This window comes from Rhinolophus ferrumequinum, chromosome 7 (assembly GCF_004115265.2).
Source record: "Rhinolophus ferrumequinum isolate MPI-CBG mRhiFer1 chromosome 7, mRhiFer1_v1.p, whole genome shotgun sequence".
Classification (NCBI taxonomy): Eukaryota; Metazoa; Chordata; class Mammalia; order Chiroptera; family Rhinolophidae; genus Rhinolophus; species Rhinolophus ferrumequinum.
The window spans coordinates 30,979,907-31,000,281 of NC_046290.1; the positions used below are offsets into that span (position 1 = coordinate 30,979,907).

At 35.6% G+C, this 20,375-nt stretch overlaps 1 protein-coding gene across 2 annotated transcripts in view; it reads left to right on the plus strand.

Annotated features, from left to right (window-relative positions):
* Nucleotides 1-18,626, plus strand: part of PARP8 (poly(ADP-ribose) polymerase family member 8) — a 166,650-nt gene extending 148,024 nt beyond the window's left edge. For both annotated transcript variants that reach the window (XM_033110741.1, XM_033110739.1), the window contains exons 20-27: nt 605-653; nt 1,788-1,900; nt 2,134-2,206; nt 3,386-3,455; nt 6,016-6,089; nt 7,200-7,269; nt 8,107-8,191; nt 18,251-18,626. In XM_033110741.1, the coding sequence (XP_032966632.1) occupies nt 605-653; nt 1,788-1,900; nt 2,134-2,206; nt 3,386-3,455; nt 6,016-6,089; nt 7,200-7,269; nt 8,107-8,191; nt 18,251-18,353 (637 nt within the window). In that variant the 3' untranslated portion in view covers nt 18,354-18,626. The remainder of the gene's footprint in view (nt 1-604; nt 654-1,787; nt 1,901-2,133; nt 2,207-3,385; nt 3,456-6,015; nt 6,090-7,199; nt 7,270-8,106; nt 8,192-18,250) is intronic.
* Nucleotides 18,627-20,375: the final 1,749 nt, after the last annotated feature.

Below are 20,375 nucleotides of genomic sequence, written 5' to 3' on the forward strand. Positions count from 1 at the left end.
TCTTCTTTCAAGGAAAAGAAAATCTACCAAAATATTTTACAATTTTTCCTGCTTATTATTTTGCATACATAAAACAATTAATTCTTTCAGATACCTGAGTTTAATTTTTTTAACTTAATGTCTCAATATGTTGAATGACAGCTTGTATATAAATCATTGTATATATCAGCCCAAAGAGATTCTCAGATATTTAAAGAAAGAGATCTTCATTAAGAACTCATTTTTAATTAGTCAATGGAGGGAGAGGCAAAGGAAGCAGATGCATGAACTAACTTCTAATTTTTGTAATATTTAGATTATCATTTTGAAAGTATACTCAGAGAAGTTCATTTTGCTGATATTTGAGATTGTGATTATTAAAAATTTCTTAAGTTTTAAGGAACTACTCTGTGCTTTCTCAGATTAAAATATTATCACTTTATGACACAAGCTCTTTAAATTGTTTCAGAAAGCAAAGCAAAATGATGCAATTAAATACAATTATTACTCCATTTAGTTTATGTCACAGCACAAATAAGTTTCAATCACTTGCCAACTAAAGAAAAAAACGTTAAATATATTTGGCAAATGTTTGTGACTGATGGATTATTTTAATTAATTTCAGGGTTATTTCAAGTAATAGGTCACATATTGTGAAACTACCAGTTAACAGGGTAAGTCTTTTTTTCACCTGTACATATGGAAACGGGAGGGGTGCTCATTAGTTGGGAGAACTGACTCCTGTGTTTGTTAGGCAGCCTTTCCAGGATAGTAAAGTAAACTCAGGTTAAGCCTAATTTCTTCAGTTTGAAATTGCCATATGTGCACCAGCTCCACACTTTTTCAAGTTATCAAATTCAAATTCAGGCTGCTGCCCTGACCTTTTAAGTAAATAAGAGTCAATATGAGATAGTTATTCCACAAGTGATGGAAAGAATATTATCTAGAGATTGACCAGAAAAAGGGAATGTGCTTTTTTATCATTGTCAGTTTCATGTTGACACAGATCTACTTTTCTATCAGAGAAGACAGTGCCTCCAGATATCTTACTGATCATCCTGATACTCTAGAAAATCATGAAAAAGCTAATGGACTCTGATTTCATTTCTGATCACCACCTAAGAACTGTATCTAAAATCTCAGCTGTTCCATCTGTGAATCTCTAACCTGTGAGATTCCTATATATTGAATTCCTATATAAATATATTCCTAGCTGAAAGGGCGCAATTAGAAAATTCTGTCAAGCAACTAATCCAAAAGGTTCTGTTTTAATCTCTTTCTGTGAAAAAAATGGGGAAACAATATTTGAATATAGGCAATTTTCAATTTTATAAATATATGCAAATAAAGCGTGATGATGATGTTTTTTGCAATTTAAAAATCTTGAACTAACTTTTCTGCTTAGCAAACTCGCAGAATATTTCCCCAGTTGAATAGCTAGTGTATACTTGGGGAATTCAGTAATAAAATTCTTAAAAAGAAATGTATTTAGCAAGGCAGACCTGCTTGAACGTGATTACGTAGTGTATTCCAAAGCTAAATATAAATGACTTTGAATTATTGTCTGTCTCCTGTGCTTTTTCTATTAGCCTGAAGAATTATCCTTCCTATCAGCAATTCCATATGATTTATCATTTATGCAGTGTTGTTGTTTTGTTTTAAATGGATAGTCCCGTTAATGTCATTAGCCTAAACTTACTGTGGTTTTGAAACTAGGTCATTCTTAAACAAGTAAAATGTGAAGTTGTCAGCAGCCTGATTATATGTTGAATGTAACATGATTCCTTTGTCATTATTTTCAATGGCAGCAATTGAAGTTTATGCATACCCCACATCAGTTCCTCCTCCTCAGCAGCCCACCAGCCAAAGAATCCAATTTTAGAGCTGCTAAAAAACTCTTTGGAAGCACCTTTGCTTTTCAGTGAGTATGGCTCAGTGTGGACGGGGGTGTCGTTCCACCTCAGTCTTCAGAAACGTGTGGGGAGGAAAATGCTCTCTTTCAGTAGTTGGCTGTTAACACTGAATAGTCTACGATGTAATACTTGACTTGGAAAATCAGAACTTGGAGAGGACACATGATTGCTATATTGTGACCACTTTGAAAGATCACTGATCTTTGGTTTTGCTTTTTCCTTGCCCTTCTCTGTGTTTTAGTGGCTCACACATTGAAAATTGGCACTCCATCCTAAGGAATGGTCTGGTGGTTGCTTCAAATACAAGATTGCAGGTACATTTTCTGAATGCTTTAACAAGCCCTCGTTCCTCAGTACTGGCATTCAGTAAGCAATCCTGATGTTATGTTTTTACTTGCAAAAGAAGCAGCATTTGGGTTTTTAAAAATTACATGGAATTTTTCATAGGCATAAGTAATTTTCACAAAATCTCTGAAGCAGAATTGACCGATACAGGGATGAAAAGAAACAGCTGTGTTTCCTAAGAGAAAACAGCAAAAGCACTTCAAACTTAAGTAGAAAAAACACTATCATGCAAAAAGTGAAGCCCTACAAGCATTCTGTCTTTTAATTAAACACTGTTTTTGAGCACTGCCTCAGTGTGAATACTTTAAGAGAATAAAAGGTAGGGCTAAGAATAAGAAAACTGGAGCTTGGACACCAAAGGGCTCTCTGATACCTGCTTTTCAGCCTCCAGGGCAGCACTTGGAGTGAGCAGCGGTCGGTCGTCCTCATCTTTATTTATGCCCTCCAGGTCCAACACTTCACGTACTCTCATACAGCTGATTTTCTTCTGATGGTGAGGAGGTCAGGAAATGAGATCCTCACACCAATCACCTGTGCTAGGTACATCTCACACTCTGAGGATAGTTGGGATGACACAAACGTAAATGTCCATAAATTCAATTCATACTAAATAAGGTAAGAGGGCCCTGGAACATAGAGATAAGAAGAGAGAATTTTAATTGTTCTGAGTAGTTTCTCAGACCAGTTGAAGAGTTTCAGTTAATGAAACTCTGTCACTTGAAAAATTTAGATGGTAAAAATGTGATGACAGAATTGTATGATGAAAATCTGAATAGGATACTTGATATTATGTGATAGCATGTGAGTCCTAATCAAAATTCTGTCACATATGTTACAGCTTGCTTTCAGAATTTTAGATTCATTAACGTAAAAGCCTACTACAGTACTTCATAGTAAGTAACTCTTTGTCATTGCTAGGGTGCAAAAGGATTTTTCCTCTGGCTATCATTTTTCACATATCAACTTACTCTTGAGTGTTAAGGACAAGGAAATCAGTATTACTGTTTTCAAATGAGGCCTTACAATAAAAGCTTTATCATTTTCTAAGAGTTAATGCTCCACCATGAGATGGAATGCCTTCTTTTGTAAAATACTAACGTTTTAAACCGTGGACTAAGTGCCTTCTCTCCCGCCTTTTCCCATTTCAGCTCCACGGCGCAATGTACGGTAGTGGCATCTATCTTAGTCCCATGTTGAGCATATCATTTGGTTACTCAGGTAAGCTGCTGTTTCATTTCTAACCTCAAATTTATTAGATTTCACTTTTTTATTGCTATATATGCCAGGCACAATTTTCTATCACATAACTGAAGCTGTTGTGGTATATTTATATTAATTTATTTGATAAATGTCAGAAGCAAAACAAAGCCCACTTGTCGAGATGAATTTATAATAATTCCCCTGCTGTATAAGAAGGTATATATGTCTTGCCAACTTCAAAATTAATTTTAATTGTGTTTCAACAGTTTTCTATAGTGATTCTCTCCACAAGTACATATTGAGAATATAGTATGTACAAAGCATTATGTAGAGCGCTGAAAAATATTCATACATACTAATCCACCACCATTGAGTGTAATTCTATATCATGCCAACTTCTTACCTTTGGATTATTATATATCTCATAAAGAATTTTTGAATAGTATGGAAAATTTAGGATTAGAAAAACACCCTTAAAATCATCGTACTTAATGACAACTTCTTGTTAATGTTTTGATGAGAGTGTGTGAAAAAAAAATCATTTTAGAATAAATTGAAAGCATGTGCTGAGGAGGAGCCTGGTAAATTCAAAATATGGAAAGAATGATCACCGAATTGTTAACAGTTATTACCCTCAGATAGTGGAATTCGGGATAATTTCTTCTTTGCATTTTTTGAATATTTCGGAGTATTTCACAGTGATCAGTGTAATTTTTTAGAACAATGATTTATTTTGTTTAAACATAAAGAAATTGAAACTATACAGAATTGTGTAAAGTAACAGATGAAATATTTTCCTCCTTTTCTATAACCTTGGTATTCAGCATATTTCCCTTTAGACTTTTAAATGCTTTTATATTCATATACCTGTATATATAGTTGGCTGTGTGTGTGTGTGTGTGTTTATATGATTACATTAAATGACTTCAGGGGATGATGTTCACATGGTGCCTGGATGGTAAGTGTTAGGATCCCCATATTACAGAAAAGCATATTTTGAGGGGTCTAATAACCAGGTGAAAGTTGACCAGGCCTACCTGTCCAAATCCTCTGCCCAAGTTCATGCTCTTTCAATCATAGCAAGTTGTTTCTCGGTGACTCACCCTGACCTTTTCTAGAGCACATGTCCTACGAGCACTAGGGAGAACCTCCATTGCCTTTTCTGAGCCGGCCTCAGAAGACACGTGGCATCACTTCCCGCACATACTACTGGTCAAAGCAGTCACAAGGCCTTCCATGTTCAAGGTTGAGGAATTAGACTCCATCTCCTGATGAGAGAGTGGCAGTCACATTGTAGAAAAGCATATGGCTTGAGAAATATTGTTGCAGTGGTCTTTGAAAGTACAATATGCCAAAATAACACTACAAAGAGAAATACCAGGAAGAATAAGATAGTGTAAGAAATATAATAACATAGTTCAATGGAGAAAACAATCAGCATAAATCAGAATCTAAATCTCATTAAAACAGAATAGAATAAAACAATGTAAAACAAATTTAAATAATTGAATACATCCTCAGCATAGATAAGGAAAAATGCAACAAAATCATCAGGTATTGTGATTTTTCTGCTAGTACTGGTGTACAGACTCTAGATGGATTCATGGAAAGGATTGTGGGGGATACAAATGGATGTAAAATCCGTTGGTGTGAATGTTGATTTGTCTGAGGAGAGGGTCCATAGCTGTCATCAAATTCTTGAAGTGACTTTGATCAGGAAAAAATGTAAGAAACACTACAGTAAGATGAAGTAGCTTCATAGTGGGTTCTGAGGGCTGCAAGTCTCGGAGGTGAAGAACAGAATCGTCTCTGTTGGGAAAGGTTCCATCCAAACCATTTGTAATTTGGTCCATAGGCTTTTTGCCCATTCTCCTTAAGCCTTCTATTGAAACAGCAACAAAAACAAGAACAAGCCTCTTCACTTCAGAACAGTAGATGAGCATTTTCAAATAAACTATAGGTACAAATCTACCAACTCTCATAAGACAGATAGGAATTTTAGTTCTGTTTTGTCTAAAAAAATTACATAGTAAAAAATCATAGCATTAAAAGAGTAAGCTAAGATTTTGAGTATCATAGACAAAAGGACTTACATAATTTTTCTTTACTGGGAGAAGTAGTAAATTCTATATGGAATTGATCATGTGTCAACAGTTCATGAAGTTAAGTTGCAGTATAAATATTTTTTTACGTTCATATTTCCCACCCCTTATCTTCTCTTTCTACTAACCAGATGGTAGGAATGAAAGGGTCTAAAAGCCTCTCAAAACCAAGTTTTAAGGATTTTCTTAATCGTATCAATTTTATGCAAGAGAATTTTCTATCCCTGTTTCAATGCAAAGAAAAACCAACTGGATTTTCTACTTTCTAACTCCACCAAGACTGCTGAAACCCAAGGACTGTCCACCCCAGGTGCTGAGGGCACCACACCTGCTCCCACGAGAGCCCACTGTGACCATCAGTGGCCTGATACGACCCAACCTTTGCCTAAAGTGGAACTTTGCAGTGCAGATGGATTGTATTTTGAGCTGCGTCATACAGCTTTGTTCCTAAGTTATGGTTTTACTGATGTTTTCAGGGATGAACAAGAAGCAGAAGGTGTCAGCCAAGGATGAGCCGGCTTCAAGCAGTAAAAGCAGCAATGCGTCACAGGTGTTGTAGCAGCTTGACTGACTGCATATGATAAGTGAACTCAGGCTCCATTAGCCAGCAAGATTTCAATAAATACTTGGGCTTTTTAAGTCTGCAGAATTATTATAAGGGATCATTACGCGTAAAGGAATAAAACTCAACCTTAAGTGTAATCACCAAAATGCCTTTGTTCAGTAAATATTCAACAAGTATTGAGCTCCTACTGTAATGTTAGAGACTCTCTTAGACATTGGGCTACAGTGATAATCAAAAATAGACAAATCTTCTTGGAGCCTACATTTTACTGAGTGGATGTAAATAAGCTGAATATGTATTTACATAGAAAGAATGCTAGATGGTGGTAAATATCATAGAGAAAAATCAGGAAAGGGATGTTGAATGCTATGGGATGAAAGATAGAACTAGAATGAATATTAAGTGAGGCAGTCAGGAAAGAATGCTCTGAGAAGGTTCTATTTGAATAAAGATCTATGGTAGGTAAGTGCGGATACTATTTGGCTCTCTGGGAGGAAGAACATTCCAGGCAGAGAGAAGAGCAAATACAAATCCCTTGTTTCCGAAAATACATACATTTTGGACAAATTAAAAATCCATCTCATGAATAATGTGACTTTAAATTTAAAAAAAAAGAATATAACTAATCCAGTATCTAAAACCCCATATTTTCCACATGAGGCATTTCTGATACCTCTGTGGCTTAATGATGCTATAAAAATGGGTTGATTTTATGTAGTCAGGCCATCTGGAATAATTGAGTTTAATGTTTGAAAAGATTGTGTAACTTGAATTTTGTTTCTCTTGAAATAAAGATTTCAGGCTTCCAGTAAAAATAAATTTAGGTTCTAATTCTATGTTGTAGGGCTATTAAACTTTAATTTAGCCTTTTTTAGTTCACTTACTTGAGAGTGATTTAATAATGATTATGTACGGAAATTAAATGATGTAACAAATATAGCTTGCCGTTAAGAGAGAGTTCAATGATACTGCTGCGAGTCTTGATAGGCCTTTTAAAAAAAACATCTAGAGCTATCTTAGCGACTGTTATTTTTTAATGATGAACAATTGAGTGTCTCATTTTCACTCTAATTTTTAAATTCTTTTGGAATTTAGTCACAGAAGAAAGGACAGCAATCCCAATTCCTGCAAAGCCGTAACTTAAAATGCATAGCCTTATGTGAAGGTAAGGTGAAAGTTTTGCAAACCTCATGTCATTAATTCCCTAACTTCTCTGTGTTTACGAACTTGAATATATTTACAGAATGCTTAGAATAGTGAACGCATTATTTCTTATGACCTTCTCTAAGGTCACAAATGGAAAACGGGTACAATAGAGATGATAAAGGTTAAAAGCAAAGAGCAAAGTTGGCAAGAGTTCAGACCGTGTTTTATTTTATTCTTGGCAGATATTTTAGAACGGTAATTATATCTTTCTGATCAAGTATTGCTTGTCTCTTTTGTTAATATGCCATCTTCCTCTTTCAGTTGATTTTTGAATGTACAATATTATGAAAAATTGCAAAGATGAACCAAGCCCTGAGAAGATAACCCAATAGGTCTTCCTGTTCCTATACTGAAATTATTCTTCTATTCTGCACTTGGGAAAGAAAAATTAATAGGCAGTTTGCAAGATCATATACTTTTCTTTGTTCTTGCTTTAAATTCTGACTTTGGCTAGAATTTATCCTTGTCTTGGGATTTTTAACTGTCTTGTAAGTTTTCAACACTTAATAGTTTTATATAGGACGTGAAATTGCTTTCTACATAATGCCCAAGGCAGGACCTATGTATCTGCTTTTGATCAAACACAAGTGATTACCTTCCTTTTGTTATACTAATCCTGTTGGAAACATAAAATTGTTACATGGCATCTCATTGCTTTTATTTACATTTCTTGATAATAAGGGTAAACATTTTTCATATGTTAATTTGTGCATGTATTTTTGCTTTTAAATTTCAAAGAGAAGGGATATAGTAACTTAGAATAAAACAGTTCTTTAATTGTATCTTCCACTCACAGTGATCACCTCACCTGACCTGCACAAACATGGAGAGATATGGGTCGTCCCAAATACTGATCATGTCTGCACTCGATTCTTTTTTGTGTAAGTGTTAAGGCTCAAATCGTGTGTTACCGTCTTCTCCATAAATGAGGTAGTAGGGACTACATCATTATTTGGTCACTTTAACTGCCAATATATAACAGATTTGTCATCAATTTAATATTTTTGTTTTATTTTAATAAGCTGTAAAAAACAGTGATGTTTAAAAGCTGTTAACTTAGAAAAGCTGAAGAAAAAAATTATCTTTAGCCATCTGTCTCTGTGTGTGTATATGTATGTATACATGTGTATATATGTATGTTTACATATATATTACACAGATATTTATATAGATATATACATACATACATGTACACATATATTCTTTATTTTTATATATTTAAAAATATTCAGACAGGGAACGAAGAAAGCAATAATGAGAAGGTCTTGTCCCTATAGAAAGTTGGTCTATATTCCGTATAATATAGGCTGGCAATATACAACATATTGATGTAGATGCTTTTTGACACAGAGTATCATAAGCGCTGCATTAAAATATAAAAGCATTATTTTTTGTTCCTAAATAAATGAGTGTGGGAGGCCTGTTTGATTTTCACCTATATCCTTGGTTGAGTCCCAGTCCTTTTCCTATGTCTGTTCCTTCCTCATCCATGGTTCTGTCACAGAAAGGACGTCAGAAGAATTGAATATATCTGGTACTTTTATATTGTTTTCTGAAAAGAAGCTGGAAATATGCACTGGCTTGTTTTTTTATAAGCTATGTCAAAATTATACATAATTATTTTGTATTAACTACATCAAGATTCAATATATAGTGCTTCAATATATACTGTAGTCATAGCACAGGCCCATAGCATTTGATATGTTAGCTTATTGACTATTCACAATGAAAATTTTACAAATTGTCAGGTTTTCTTGTGGGTGGTATGAAAACTGAATTTCTGATGGTAACAGATTTATGTATTATGTATCTATGTATCTTATGTGCATATGATGGATATTAATGCATAAATTACATATGAGACATATACATATCTCTTTCTTTTCTTTTCTTTTCTTTTTTCTTTTCTTTTCTTTTCTTTTCTTTTCTTTTCTTTTCTTTTCTTTTCTTTCTGGAATATTGGAGAACAGTGTGCTTCTCCAGGGCCCATTAGCTCCAAGTCATTGGTCTTTCAATCTAGTTGGGGAGGGCACAGCCCACCATCCCATGTGGGAATCGAACCGGCAACCTTGTTGTTCAGAGCTCGTGTTCTAACCAACTGAGCTAACCAGCTGGCCCTATATATTTCTTTCTTAAAGTCGAGACAGCAATGAGTATAATGGAAAGAGCACCAGTTTTGATCAGTTTGTGTCCAGGCTCACCAGTTGTTAGTAAGGCGACATCTGCCAAGTTGCATAATCTCTCTTAAGTGTCATCAGTAGATACAATACAGTACCATCAATAGATACAGTAGAATAATGTATCTACCTGTATTTGCCAGAATTCCAACAGGAAATCATAGAAAATGTGGTAATGTCTATCAGCCACAAGTAGGTTACTTACAAAGGTGTGGTTATAGCAAACCATAGGTCTAATGTAGCAGCCTAGATCTAGCAGCACCAAAGCTGTTATATATCCCTATGTCCAAAAGGATCAAGACAGATAGCAGTTACCAGAACCTGGTAGGGAGAGCCCTTTCTAGTCCAGCGGCTTTGAAAGGAGTCACAGCCTTCTACTGAGGCACCCTAGGGGCTGGAACCTAGGGTACCTCGCCCTCAACCTATTGCAGTGTCCTACTGGGACTCCACATTGGTCAAACCCTACCAAAATAGAGGGCAAGGCAACATACTGGGGGAGTCCATCCATGGCAGGCTCCAGGGGCAGAATGCAAGGTAGAGAAGGGCACCATGTGGGTATGGAAGCTCCTGAAAGCTGTCTGCACACTCACTGCCTTTTAAAATAATTTTGAGGACTACGTTTGCGCAATGCAGGTCTCCATGGAAAGGCATTCATTAAATATTTTTTCCCTTCATTTTTGATCGTCTTGACAATTATCCAGTGTTAGAAGATTGGCCTTCCAAAAGACACATCCAATCACAAAGTTATTTGATGGAGTGACCTTAAGATTTTGACAGAAAAGTCAACTCCAAAGTCCTTTCCTTAACTGACATTAACCAGTTAATCTCCTTTTGGCATCTTGCTAAAATTCAAATTAACTGATATAATAAACAACTTTAGATATTTAAGCAGGCAGTGAGCATTCAAGCATTAATTCCTCGATATTTTACATAAGTTATATGTAAAATAAATTTGTAGGGAGTTATGTGTGGGGTGTGTATATGTATTTGTTTACTGGAGAGAAGGATTTTATTTCTGTATTTCATAAGAAGAAAAAATTGAGGAAAGACCATCTGAAGAAAAGAGGAGAAAACACTTCCAGTATATTCAGATAACTTTTGAAATGATACAGAGGAAAGAATTCTGTTAAGATAATGATTTTCATTTTTTCATAAATACAAATGAGAGTTCATCCTTTTTCTCTGCACCCTCAGGAGAGAAGGGACTAATTAAGGAAAATTGATAAGATTCAAAGCACATCAAAAAGAGAATCCATTCACTAATGAATGTACATTCTAATTACACCCATCATTTTCTTTCTTTATAAAAGATGTAATCAAAGAGTTCCAGTGACGTGCCTCCCTAGTGAGTGGTAATGTCTGGGTAAAGAATAAATTGATGAGAAAGAAGTGAAAATATACCATTTTCAGACAGAAAGTCAATTTCTATTATTTTTTATACATATATATGTTATGTTAGAAGCTTGGTCTGATGACTAGTATATAAATTAATGTGCCTTTTTATTTATTAAGTGAAAATACTAAAAATTAAAGTAACTTCCATGTTATTTGAATTTCTAGGGTGAAGGAGATAATAAAATAGTTATTTGATAGCCCAATCACATTTTTTTCCATCAAGTAAACAATAACAAGGCAGACAGAAAAATTGGGAAATTTTAGGAAACGGACTATGTATCAAAAAAAAAGTAAAATTTAAAGGACGAGATCCCTTAGAGAAACAAAAGGAGACTAAAGTTTGAAAAAATTTTGTTGGAAAATTCCAAAATGAATAAACTTAATCAAATATAAATGCTCCAGGCAAAGTATAATAATTCAGATGTTATGAACAGATTCTAGCCAATCGAGAATTTTTAGCAATTTTAGTAATTGTTGCTAAAGCCTGATTTCATTACTGACCTGTGACGTGTATATACAAAGACTTTAAGGTCAATATGTAGAAATAAGGCAGCTTTTTAAAAGGGTCTAAAAGCTGGGCTTAAACAGGGGATGTGAAAACCAAACAGACATATTGTGCTTTGGTCATATATAGTACAACAAAAATGTTTATTTCACAGTGAATGGGACTTTTAGAGCCAGAGAAGGAAACTTACTTACTGTTGGTCTTTTTCATAAGTAGGGTTAAATCATAAAATCCAAGAGAAGGTAATTTATGATTTGGCAAGTTAACAGAATAGGTGTATCTAGTGCCATGGGTCTCCCAGCACTGCCGTAGCGAGAACTCTAAGAGATGGGAGTGTGTCTTCTCTCTCATCTGTCTGGGACCAAGGAGAGGTTCAGAAACACTAGGTTTGCATAGCCTGCTTATTTGATGTTACAGCCTAAACGTTTAATGCCAGTTTTTCATTGATTTAGGGCAGGCAGATCTGCCGATGAATTATTTCGATATTTTGTCTATTAATTAAATTTAAGATATGTACTCCCTCCTATTTCTCAAAACATACTAAGAAGTTCAGAAATTTAACAACAGGAAGACCAAATAAAACATCTGCAGAAAAGAGTATTTTCAGGTTCTTGAGTCAGGCAGATCGGTTTCAGGAATCCCTGTCCGAAGTCTATTTTATCTTGCAAGGTCTAGCTCAGATGCCACCACTCGCATAAGCCCCTAATCAAACTTAATCTCTTCCTGGCGTTCCTAGAGCTCCCTACAGAACTTCCATTTAAAATTTAGTTTCTTCCTTGTGTCTGACTCCACCAGGCAGTCTGTCAGCTCCTAAAGGGCCGACTCCTCCTCTTGTTTTTTGACTCTGCTGAGTGCCCTGTAGCACCTTGCATGGAACCTGATGCCTGGTTGCTTGTCATAAATTTCTAATGAATGAATAAAGACCAAAGCAAAAAGAAAAATATCTTGGATTATATGTGGTTTTTGTTTTAGGTCAAAGTTTGAAAATGTATCTAAAGAGGCAGATACAAGAAAAATTTATAAAATAAGAACCATGTGATGGCTATTGAGTAAAATAAGAGATACCTTTCATCATGATGTTGCAAAAGATAAACAGTGTTCGACTGGGAACATAGTGAGAAGACAACTTATTTATAAATTTAGGTGACAGAGAACATCAGTCATGGCTCAGTGGAGCTGTGTGACATCAAGCTGATACAATCGGGGAACTTTGGTTTATCCCCAGTCTATAATAAATCCAATTTCTCTGTCTCAGTCCCAGATCTCTTTCCAAGATTTCAACTGCCACATCATCCCCCTGCTTAAAACTCTTTTAGCAGCTGCTCACTACTTATAAGATGAAGTCCAGACTCCTTCACAAAGGGAACCAACTATTCAGCCCTTTGTTCTTCCGTCAGTCCCAGTGCATTGGAAGGTCAAGGAGATTGGATCCCCAGCCTCAGGGCCCACCGTTTGCACCGCCCACCATTTCTCGCCTCAAGATGTTAAGCTTTGCAGCCTGAACTGTGTGCTGTCATTTTCACACTTCTATAGTTTTGCTCTTTTCTTTCTCCACTAAGCCTGGATTATCTCTTCCATTCTCTCCACTCATACTTATTTATCTAATTCCCACTCCTCTTTGAAATCTTTACTGCATGTCCTCTGTCCTCCCAGAAACTTGCCTTGGCTCCTTCGTGCTGCTTCTTTGTGTTACTGTGTAATGCCCTGAACATGCTTTTATCATTGGATTACTCTCCTAGGCGTGGTCTTCTTCACTGCTTTGTGTACTTCTTGAGGTTGGGGACTACATGGCTCGCTTGTGTTTGTGTTCCTCGCGTAGTGCTTGGCCCGTAATCAGGAATGAATGAAATGCCCACGTTATAACTGCTTACTGGGTATTTGCCCTCAGAAAGTCTGCTAATACCTTAAAGTCAGTATGTACAAACTGGAACTTATCCTTGCTAATTCCCCTAACCAATGTCTCAGCTTCCCGAATCTGTGCAGTAATTTTACACATCAAAGAGACTGGAAACCTGAGCTATAGTTTTCAGTTTCTTTTTTCTTCCTCACTATGGACATCAGCTCCCAAGTTTATCTTTTCACTTTCTCCCATCACTACTTTTGTTTCCATGGATATATCATTCTCTCCCCCAGAGTACACCAAAAAAAAAAAAAAGACTAGTTATTCTCCATGCTCCTAACTTCTTCATTGTTCCTAATTTGTTTTGTGCAATGCCAGATTTATTAAGCGTTACCATTATTATATTCTGTGTAATGTTCTGGAACTGAAATCAAAGCTAAGCAGAAAAGGATAAAATCACCCATAATATCCCCACTTGGGGTTAACTACGGTTCATCTTTTAGGGTGTAGCCTACAATTTTATGCATATAAAATTTTAAGATGGTACTATTCATACAGCATTATTTTTCCAAAAGCATAGTTTTGATGATTCCTTGCTCATACAGGCTGGTAGTTTTTAACACATAAAAACAAACATGGCCTTCTGCAACATAGAGCCTGTTTACCTCACTGCAATTACCTGTAAAAATCACTGACTGAATAAAATTGTTACCCAAGCACGGGATTGTTTTTCCCACTACTGTGCCTTTACTCAGCAGTCAGTCCAAATGACTGGCTTTCTCAGCAGCTTACCCTTTAGCCAGTCTTTTGAGTCTTAACCACTTGGTCTTTTCACTGGAGCCTTTTGTGGTGTCCCAGTCAGGCATGATAGCAGTCTTTTCTCTGAATTTTGCTCGCCCTTTCTTTGTACCTCCCAGGCTGCCTTGTCCCACAGTTATTTGCATAACTCTGTTATCTCCCCTGGCAAAAATGCAAGGTCTGTCTGTGTGTGGGAGTCTCATGTCTCATGCAGAAACTTGTAACACATTGTTGAATGAAAACAATGACCAAAGACCGAATGTCCTAAGTTAACGGAGAGACAATAATACATGGGCTACGAAATAGCATCAGATTTCTTATAGGAACTTTGGCAAGTGCTGGTTTATCATTCAGTTCACAGTGAACTTCTGCTTTCTATTCCTAACAGAAAACAGGGCTATCATGTCTGCCTTCCAGATCTAGGGAGACAGAAAACAAATTTGTGTGTGCCAATCTTAAAACTTCAAAAAGCTGCTATATCAGTTTGAGAATAAAAGTTGTCAAAACATTCAAAAGTTTTTATCCATGAAATTTCTTGACATACTCAAAAGAGTTCCAGACAGTTAAAGTCCATCTATTGTCCTATTTTTCTGTCTCATAACTTTTAAAGTGAATTAATTAATTTATTTTTTAGTTAGTTTTACTCCTGGGAACATAAGTCATTTTTGTCTCCTTTTCAGTGGTTTCACTTTTCCTTCTTAAAACCCCAGTCAAGTGTATCGTTTCCCTGTTGATGTCCTTCTTGTTCTGTTTTTCAAATTTTGCTTTCTGGACTTCTTCACATTAACAACGTAGTGTTTGTCTGCAGTGCTAATAAATAGCTGCAAAGTATTCTGTATGCCATATTGTAAGCAACGTCCTAATCCACTAGTAAGTCACCGGGTGGCCACATCAAATGGTAGTTTGTTTTTCCTTTATTATTATGTACGAGTCAGAGTTTAAGACATCTGAATGCCTCTGGCTGGTTTTATCCTTCAACCTACAGCCATTGGGCTTCCTTGCAGGCTTCATGGACAATGGGAAAATGTGCATTTTGATTGATAACTTTTGACTTCAATCTCTCTCTCTCTTGCTCTCTGCTGTCTCCTCCCCTTATGCTCTTTCTATCTTAAATTATCATAGTTTACTTAAAGGAAGGGAGTCTCCTCTCCATTAACTTCAAAAGCTTTTCAAGTGTCAGTGAACATGTAATATTTGGGGATACCAAACTTTTTCATTTGACTGGGAAATAGAGTGAGGGGTTAGTGATGGGACCCACGTGGGGAGGAAGTTTAGGGCTGGATTATGAAGGAACCTGGTGTGCCATGTGCCATGCCGGTGACACTGAATTTTGTTTTGCAAGTAAGATGATGGCCATTTGTATCACTCCAGCTGGTCTTGTCGGAGGGATGATGGGGATAAGTGTGGAGACAGAGAGATGAGTTATAACGCTATTACAGTAGTCTAGGGTAGTATTTCTCACTGTAAGAAGAGATGTGTTTACCATTGTGACTTGGGGGAAAACAGTGCTTACTTTGTGTGGTGCACTCAGTATTCTCTGTACTATTCTAATGTCATCGACAAATGCGAGCCTGGACAACCTAAATTAGTGTCAAAACCTGCTAGTTGTACAGAATCTGCAACTGGAAAATCACTCATTTCGATGAATGATGATGAAGACCTAAAGGAAGCTAATGGCATTGGATGAAGAGAAGATTCAGCTGGAAATAATTAGGGCAATGGAAGCAAGATAACTCAATTATTTATTGGATTTAGGCATGTGGAAGAGCCAAGGATGACTGAAGTTTTCTTGTAGGAAAGTGGGTAGATGATGGTACTCAAATTGGGACATTGATAGAGTAAAAAGGAGCAGACTCGGGGTTAAAAATTAAGTCCAGTCTTGCAATTTTTTGTGTGAAAATTATAGTTAGGGAACGCTGTAAGGATTGGAGATATAGTTTGGGAATCAACATGTGGGTGATAGTTAAAACAGTAGGAAAGACTGAAATAATTGAGAGTTTACCTATCATGAGAAGAGAGAACACTGAGAAGTGAATTGTGGATAAAACCAGCATTGAAATGAGAGGCTAGGGAAGAGGATTCAGTGAGAGAGACTGAGAATTAATAATCAAAGGACTAAGTAGGGCCACATGCTAGACATAGAGGATACATTCTCCTGAATTCATCCACTAGGAGGCCATGGGCAACCATTGTTAGTACTTGTCACTAGAGTAGTAGGGTGAGAAGAATGATTGCATTGGATTGAGGGAAAAATACGAATTTATACTGTATTACAGACAAATCTTAATCAAAGGTCAACTTCAAATTAAAAGGAATGGAGATGTAATATGTAGGCTGGATGTCAGTTAGGCCAAACATACTTATTCAACATTGTGTCCAAAATATAGAGGACATGGCAGGTGTATTCACTGTACCAAAATGCCATAGCAATAGAACAAACACAAAGACATACTAAGAAATTAAGAGTAGAGATAGTATATATGGACTGGTATTTGAAGTTGGGAAGCCATTAAGAACCAAAACAGTTGTAAGACCTTCTATTCTTCCCACTTCTCTCACAGGACAATGGTTTTCTTTGTGTCTGTTTTGTTCCCTTTCTCTTTTGTTGTCCATATTCTAAATCCTAGGGGAACTAGCTGGATTGACTTGGTAAAACAGCATTATCTCCCTTGGGCCCAGTTTTCAGGCAGCTTGCCACCCCAGCCTTGGTGCAGAATTATAGATCGCTTAGTCTACCCTTAGTCCAGTGGGTAGCCAGCATTTATATAAAAACCACAATAATATATTTTACTTGCCCAATAAAATATATCTTTATATAGTTAGCCACAAAGCACCTGGTTAGATTTGGACAATTCTAACGCATTTCACTTTACAGATTCTTTAGTTCTTAACCAGGGCACTTATGTTTGATCTGAGAAAAAACTTATAACTGGGCTGTATACCACGTATCCCATTCTTTTCTTTACACTAATGTTTCACCATTGAGTGTTTTGTGTGTGTGTGTGTGTGTGTGTATATATATATATATATATATATATATATATGCGTTTTATATATATATATGCGTTTTATTTATTTATATATATATATATATATATATGCGCACGCACACACACAGTTGTATGGTAAGAAGTAGCAAAGTTGATAGGCAACCTTAGGTCAGTTCTTAGGAGTTTAAACTTGATACAAATGCAGTTATCACTAGGTGTTTAATCAGTGTATTACGTAAGGACCTAAGTTCTCATTGCTTATGTCATCTGTTTCATTTTCCTGTATTGTGCTATTTCTGGAGAATTTATGTATGGTGAGGAAAAGACTGGCGTACATTAATCTTTGAGACTGTGCTTGCATCCCTGATTATCTATTTTGAAGTAATTACCACTTCTGTAAAGCTTCTGTCTTGAAGTCATTTTTGTGAAGTAAAATTAATTCATCACCTATTCTGAATATTATCAGGGAAGTTTAAAAATTCATTCTTGTGAAATTTTTATTGCCCAGGAAAGTTTATTTGAGGAAATGAATTATCATCTAAAATGTAATTATTCCTCTCTAAAGAACTTAGTAATTGCTGTCCTTTAATGTGATATTTTCACTTCTATTGCTTAGCTAAACTTAGCATACTTGCATTCTTATGTGAAGTACCAGCATAAATAAGAATAAGTTATAGTCAGCCCAAATAGAGCAACCAGTGATAAGAAAATAAAAATGCAGCACTGATTACAACAGAATAATAATTAGAAGACAGGCCTGGCAAAGGAGCAGTGGCAGAAAGTAACTTCTTAGAGTGTCACTGTACAGAAAATAAATGATTGAAGTAGGAGTAACCTAAGGGACGTAGGGTGATGTAGGGTGATGTTGGTACGTATGTGCTTTCACAGTGGGCTTCATATAACAATGCTCTGGGAAATGGGTACAAGGCCAAGACTCGGGGATGCTTCCTGCAACTCAGGCAATGCTTTAAGTGGGCATGAAAACGTTTAAAAGGAAGGAAGGGGCAAATCATGGCATGACAGAGAATAACCAGATGTTTGGTGATGTAAGCTCTTCTCTGTTTAGCAATGCAAACATATTAAATGCAACTGAGAAATAACTGTCTTCTGCTATTGATTATCTTGGGCTCTATTTTAGGTATCAGATAGCATTTCTAAGCTGTTGTAAATGCTTTTTGAAAATTTTTGATTCTTTCAATTTTTTGAATGTTTCATGTTTCTGTTTTGTGCTTTAGCTATGAAGATGGCCAAGTGGGAGACGCAAATATTAACACACAGGAAGGAGGCATTCACAAAGAGATCCTTCGAGTAATTGGTAATCAAACTGCTACTGGTTAAAGGACCACCATTTAATTAACAGGATTTGAAAGCCTTCCTCGGGTTCAAAGCTGGATTTTGAACTGAAGAAGATGATAAAATAATTTATTGTTATTATAAACAAAATTAACCCTTTGAATACTGATTTTTTTTCTTAGTATTTCTAAGTATCTCGTTAAATACCTAAAATGGTATAAAATTTATCACTTGTAGGGTTATGGAATCTAGTAATAAAATTACAACAGCACTTAAACTGAAGTGTGGGTTGCTTACATAATAAACAGATTGAAAAAACAGTTTTGTGCTGATATTTTTATATTAAACTCTTTAATTGGAAATTTGGTATTGTATACCGACACTTTAGCTTACCAAAATAGAATTGAGAACATTTTATAATGACATCTATATCTATAAGATACTTTGCAATAAGTATAATGTTTGCACATTCTGTTGTGCTATATAATTAGTAGTATGAACATTCAAATGTTTGAAGAAGAATGTTTCCTATTCTCCTGTTATTTTTCCTTACACAAAAACAATTAGGTCTTAGATGCAATGCTTTGCCCAAAAGTTTGTAATATACACATCCACAGAGTCATGCATCAAAATGCGATTGTGCATATATGTGTATATATACACATATGTGTTTTGACAACAGAGATGGCACAGCTCCATGATTCTATTCTCATTCAATGAAAAGAAAATAATATTCAGTAAGCAGTGAATCTGGACATAAACCAAGATATGAGTCAAATGTACCATTATTCATTCACTGAAATATTTGCAAACAATTTTCCTATTAAAGAATTTTCCCTTCAGTTAAAATTCAGTTCTTTTATAATGTTATCCAGAAGTCATAATTTGGGGAACATAGGTGCTGGTGGACTAAATCTACATTCAAATGATCATATGTTTAAAAGAAAGGCCTCAGAATTTGAACAAAAGTATATATTTTTTTATATCCTACAGTGAAGCATTTAAAATTTTTATTTTTACCACACCAGCATTTTTATATTTTTTCATCTAATACCTCTGCGTATTTTTTTTCATATTGAGAAAGAAGCCAAACTTTGAAGTTTCTTTTACATTAAAAGAACATAAATAAGTTTCTAGAGAACAGTAACACCAGCTCTCATCATTCTCCTTTTAAGAGTCAGGTACTCGTCAACATCCTTTCTATTTCTTTGGGTCCTAAAGTTCTTATTCATTACAAGTTTTAGTTGACAGTGTTTAATTTTCCTACATGATGTCTTTGGAATAAGGCCATCCATGAGAGCAATTTAATTAACGAGTCTGCCACTCTATTCAACCCCTGAATCAAGGTTTATATCTGATTCTAATTTATTTAGAAAGAAAAAAAATAACATGTATAGTCATTTACAAGTATAATGTAAATCTGTATTTATTTTCTTTGACGTAGGAGGTGCGAAGAAAAGGTCATACACATTGTTAAGGGTTGCTATTTAGAAAGTACTCATCATTTGTTTTCTTATATTGTAAATAATTGATTTCTGCAAAAAGAGACTTGAAATGGTTGGGATATTATAAATCATTGTGATAGGAGCCACTTAAAACATTGATCTGTTGTGACTTGTGCCTCTGAATTCAAAAGTGAGACTGAGGGATATATTGGCATGATAGGTCCAAGATACAGTACCTTCTCGAGTGTTATGTGACCAGATATTTGAAGACTTGATGTAGGACAAGAGGACTACTCGCTTAAGTCACCCAAATCTCTTTGTTTTGAAAAGCTTTTTAAGCAACAAAATTATTTTTTCAAATTAATTTTGTGAGACATTCTGTGTATTATATAAATATGAAGTTGTAATAGCAAGATTGGGAAATTGAGGTCTTGGAACCCCACATGTTTGGCCACTAGGACCACTGAGGCACCCCAAAAACTCTTTGTAATGCCTCCAAGCATAATTTTAAAGCCACTGACCCAATCTATTAAGGCTTTACTTAACAGTAGAGTGATCTGTAAGGAGTACACTATTAAGATCTGAACCGAAGGGTAACTTCAGTGACTCAAGGGGAGACTAT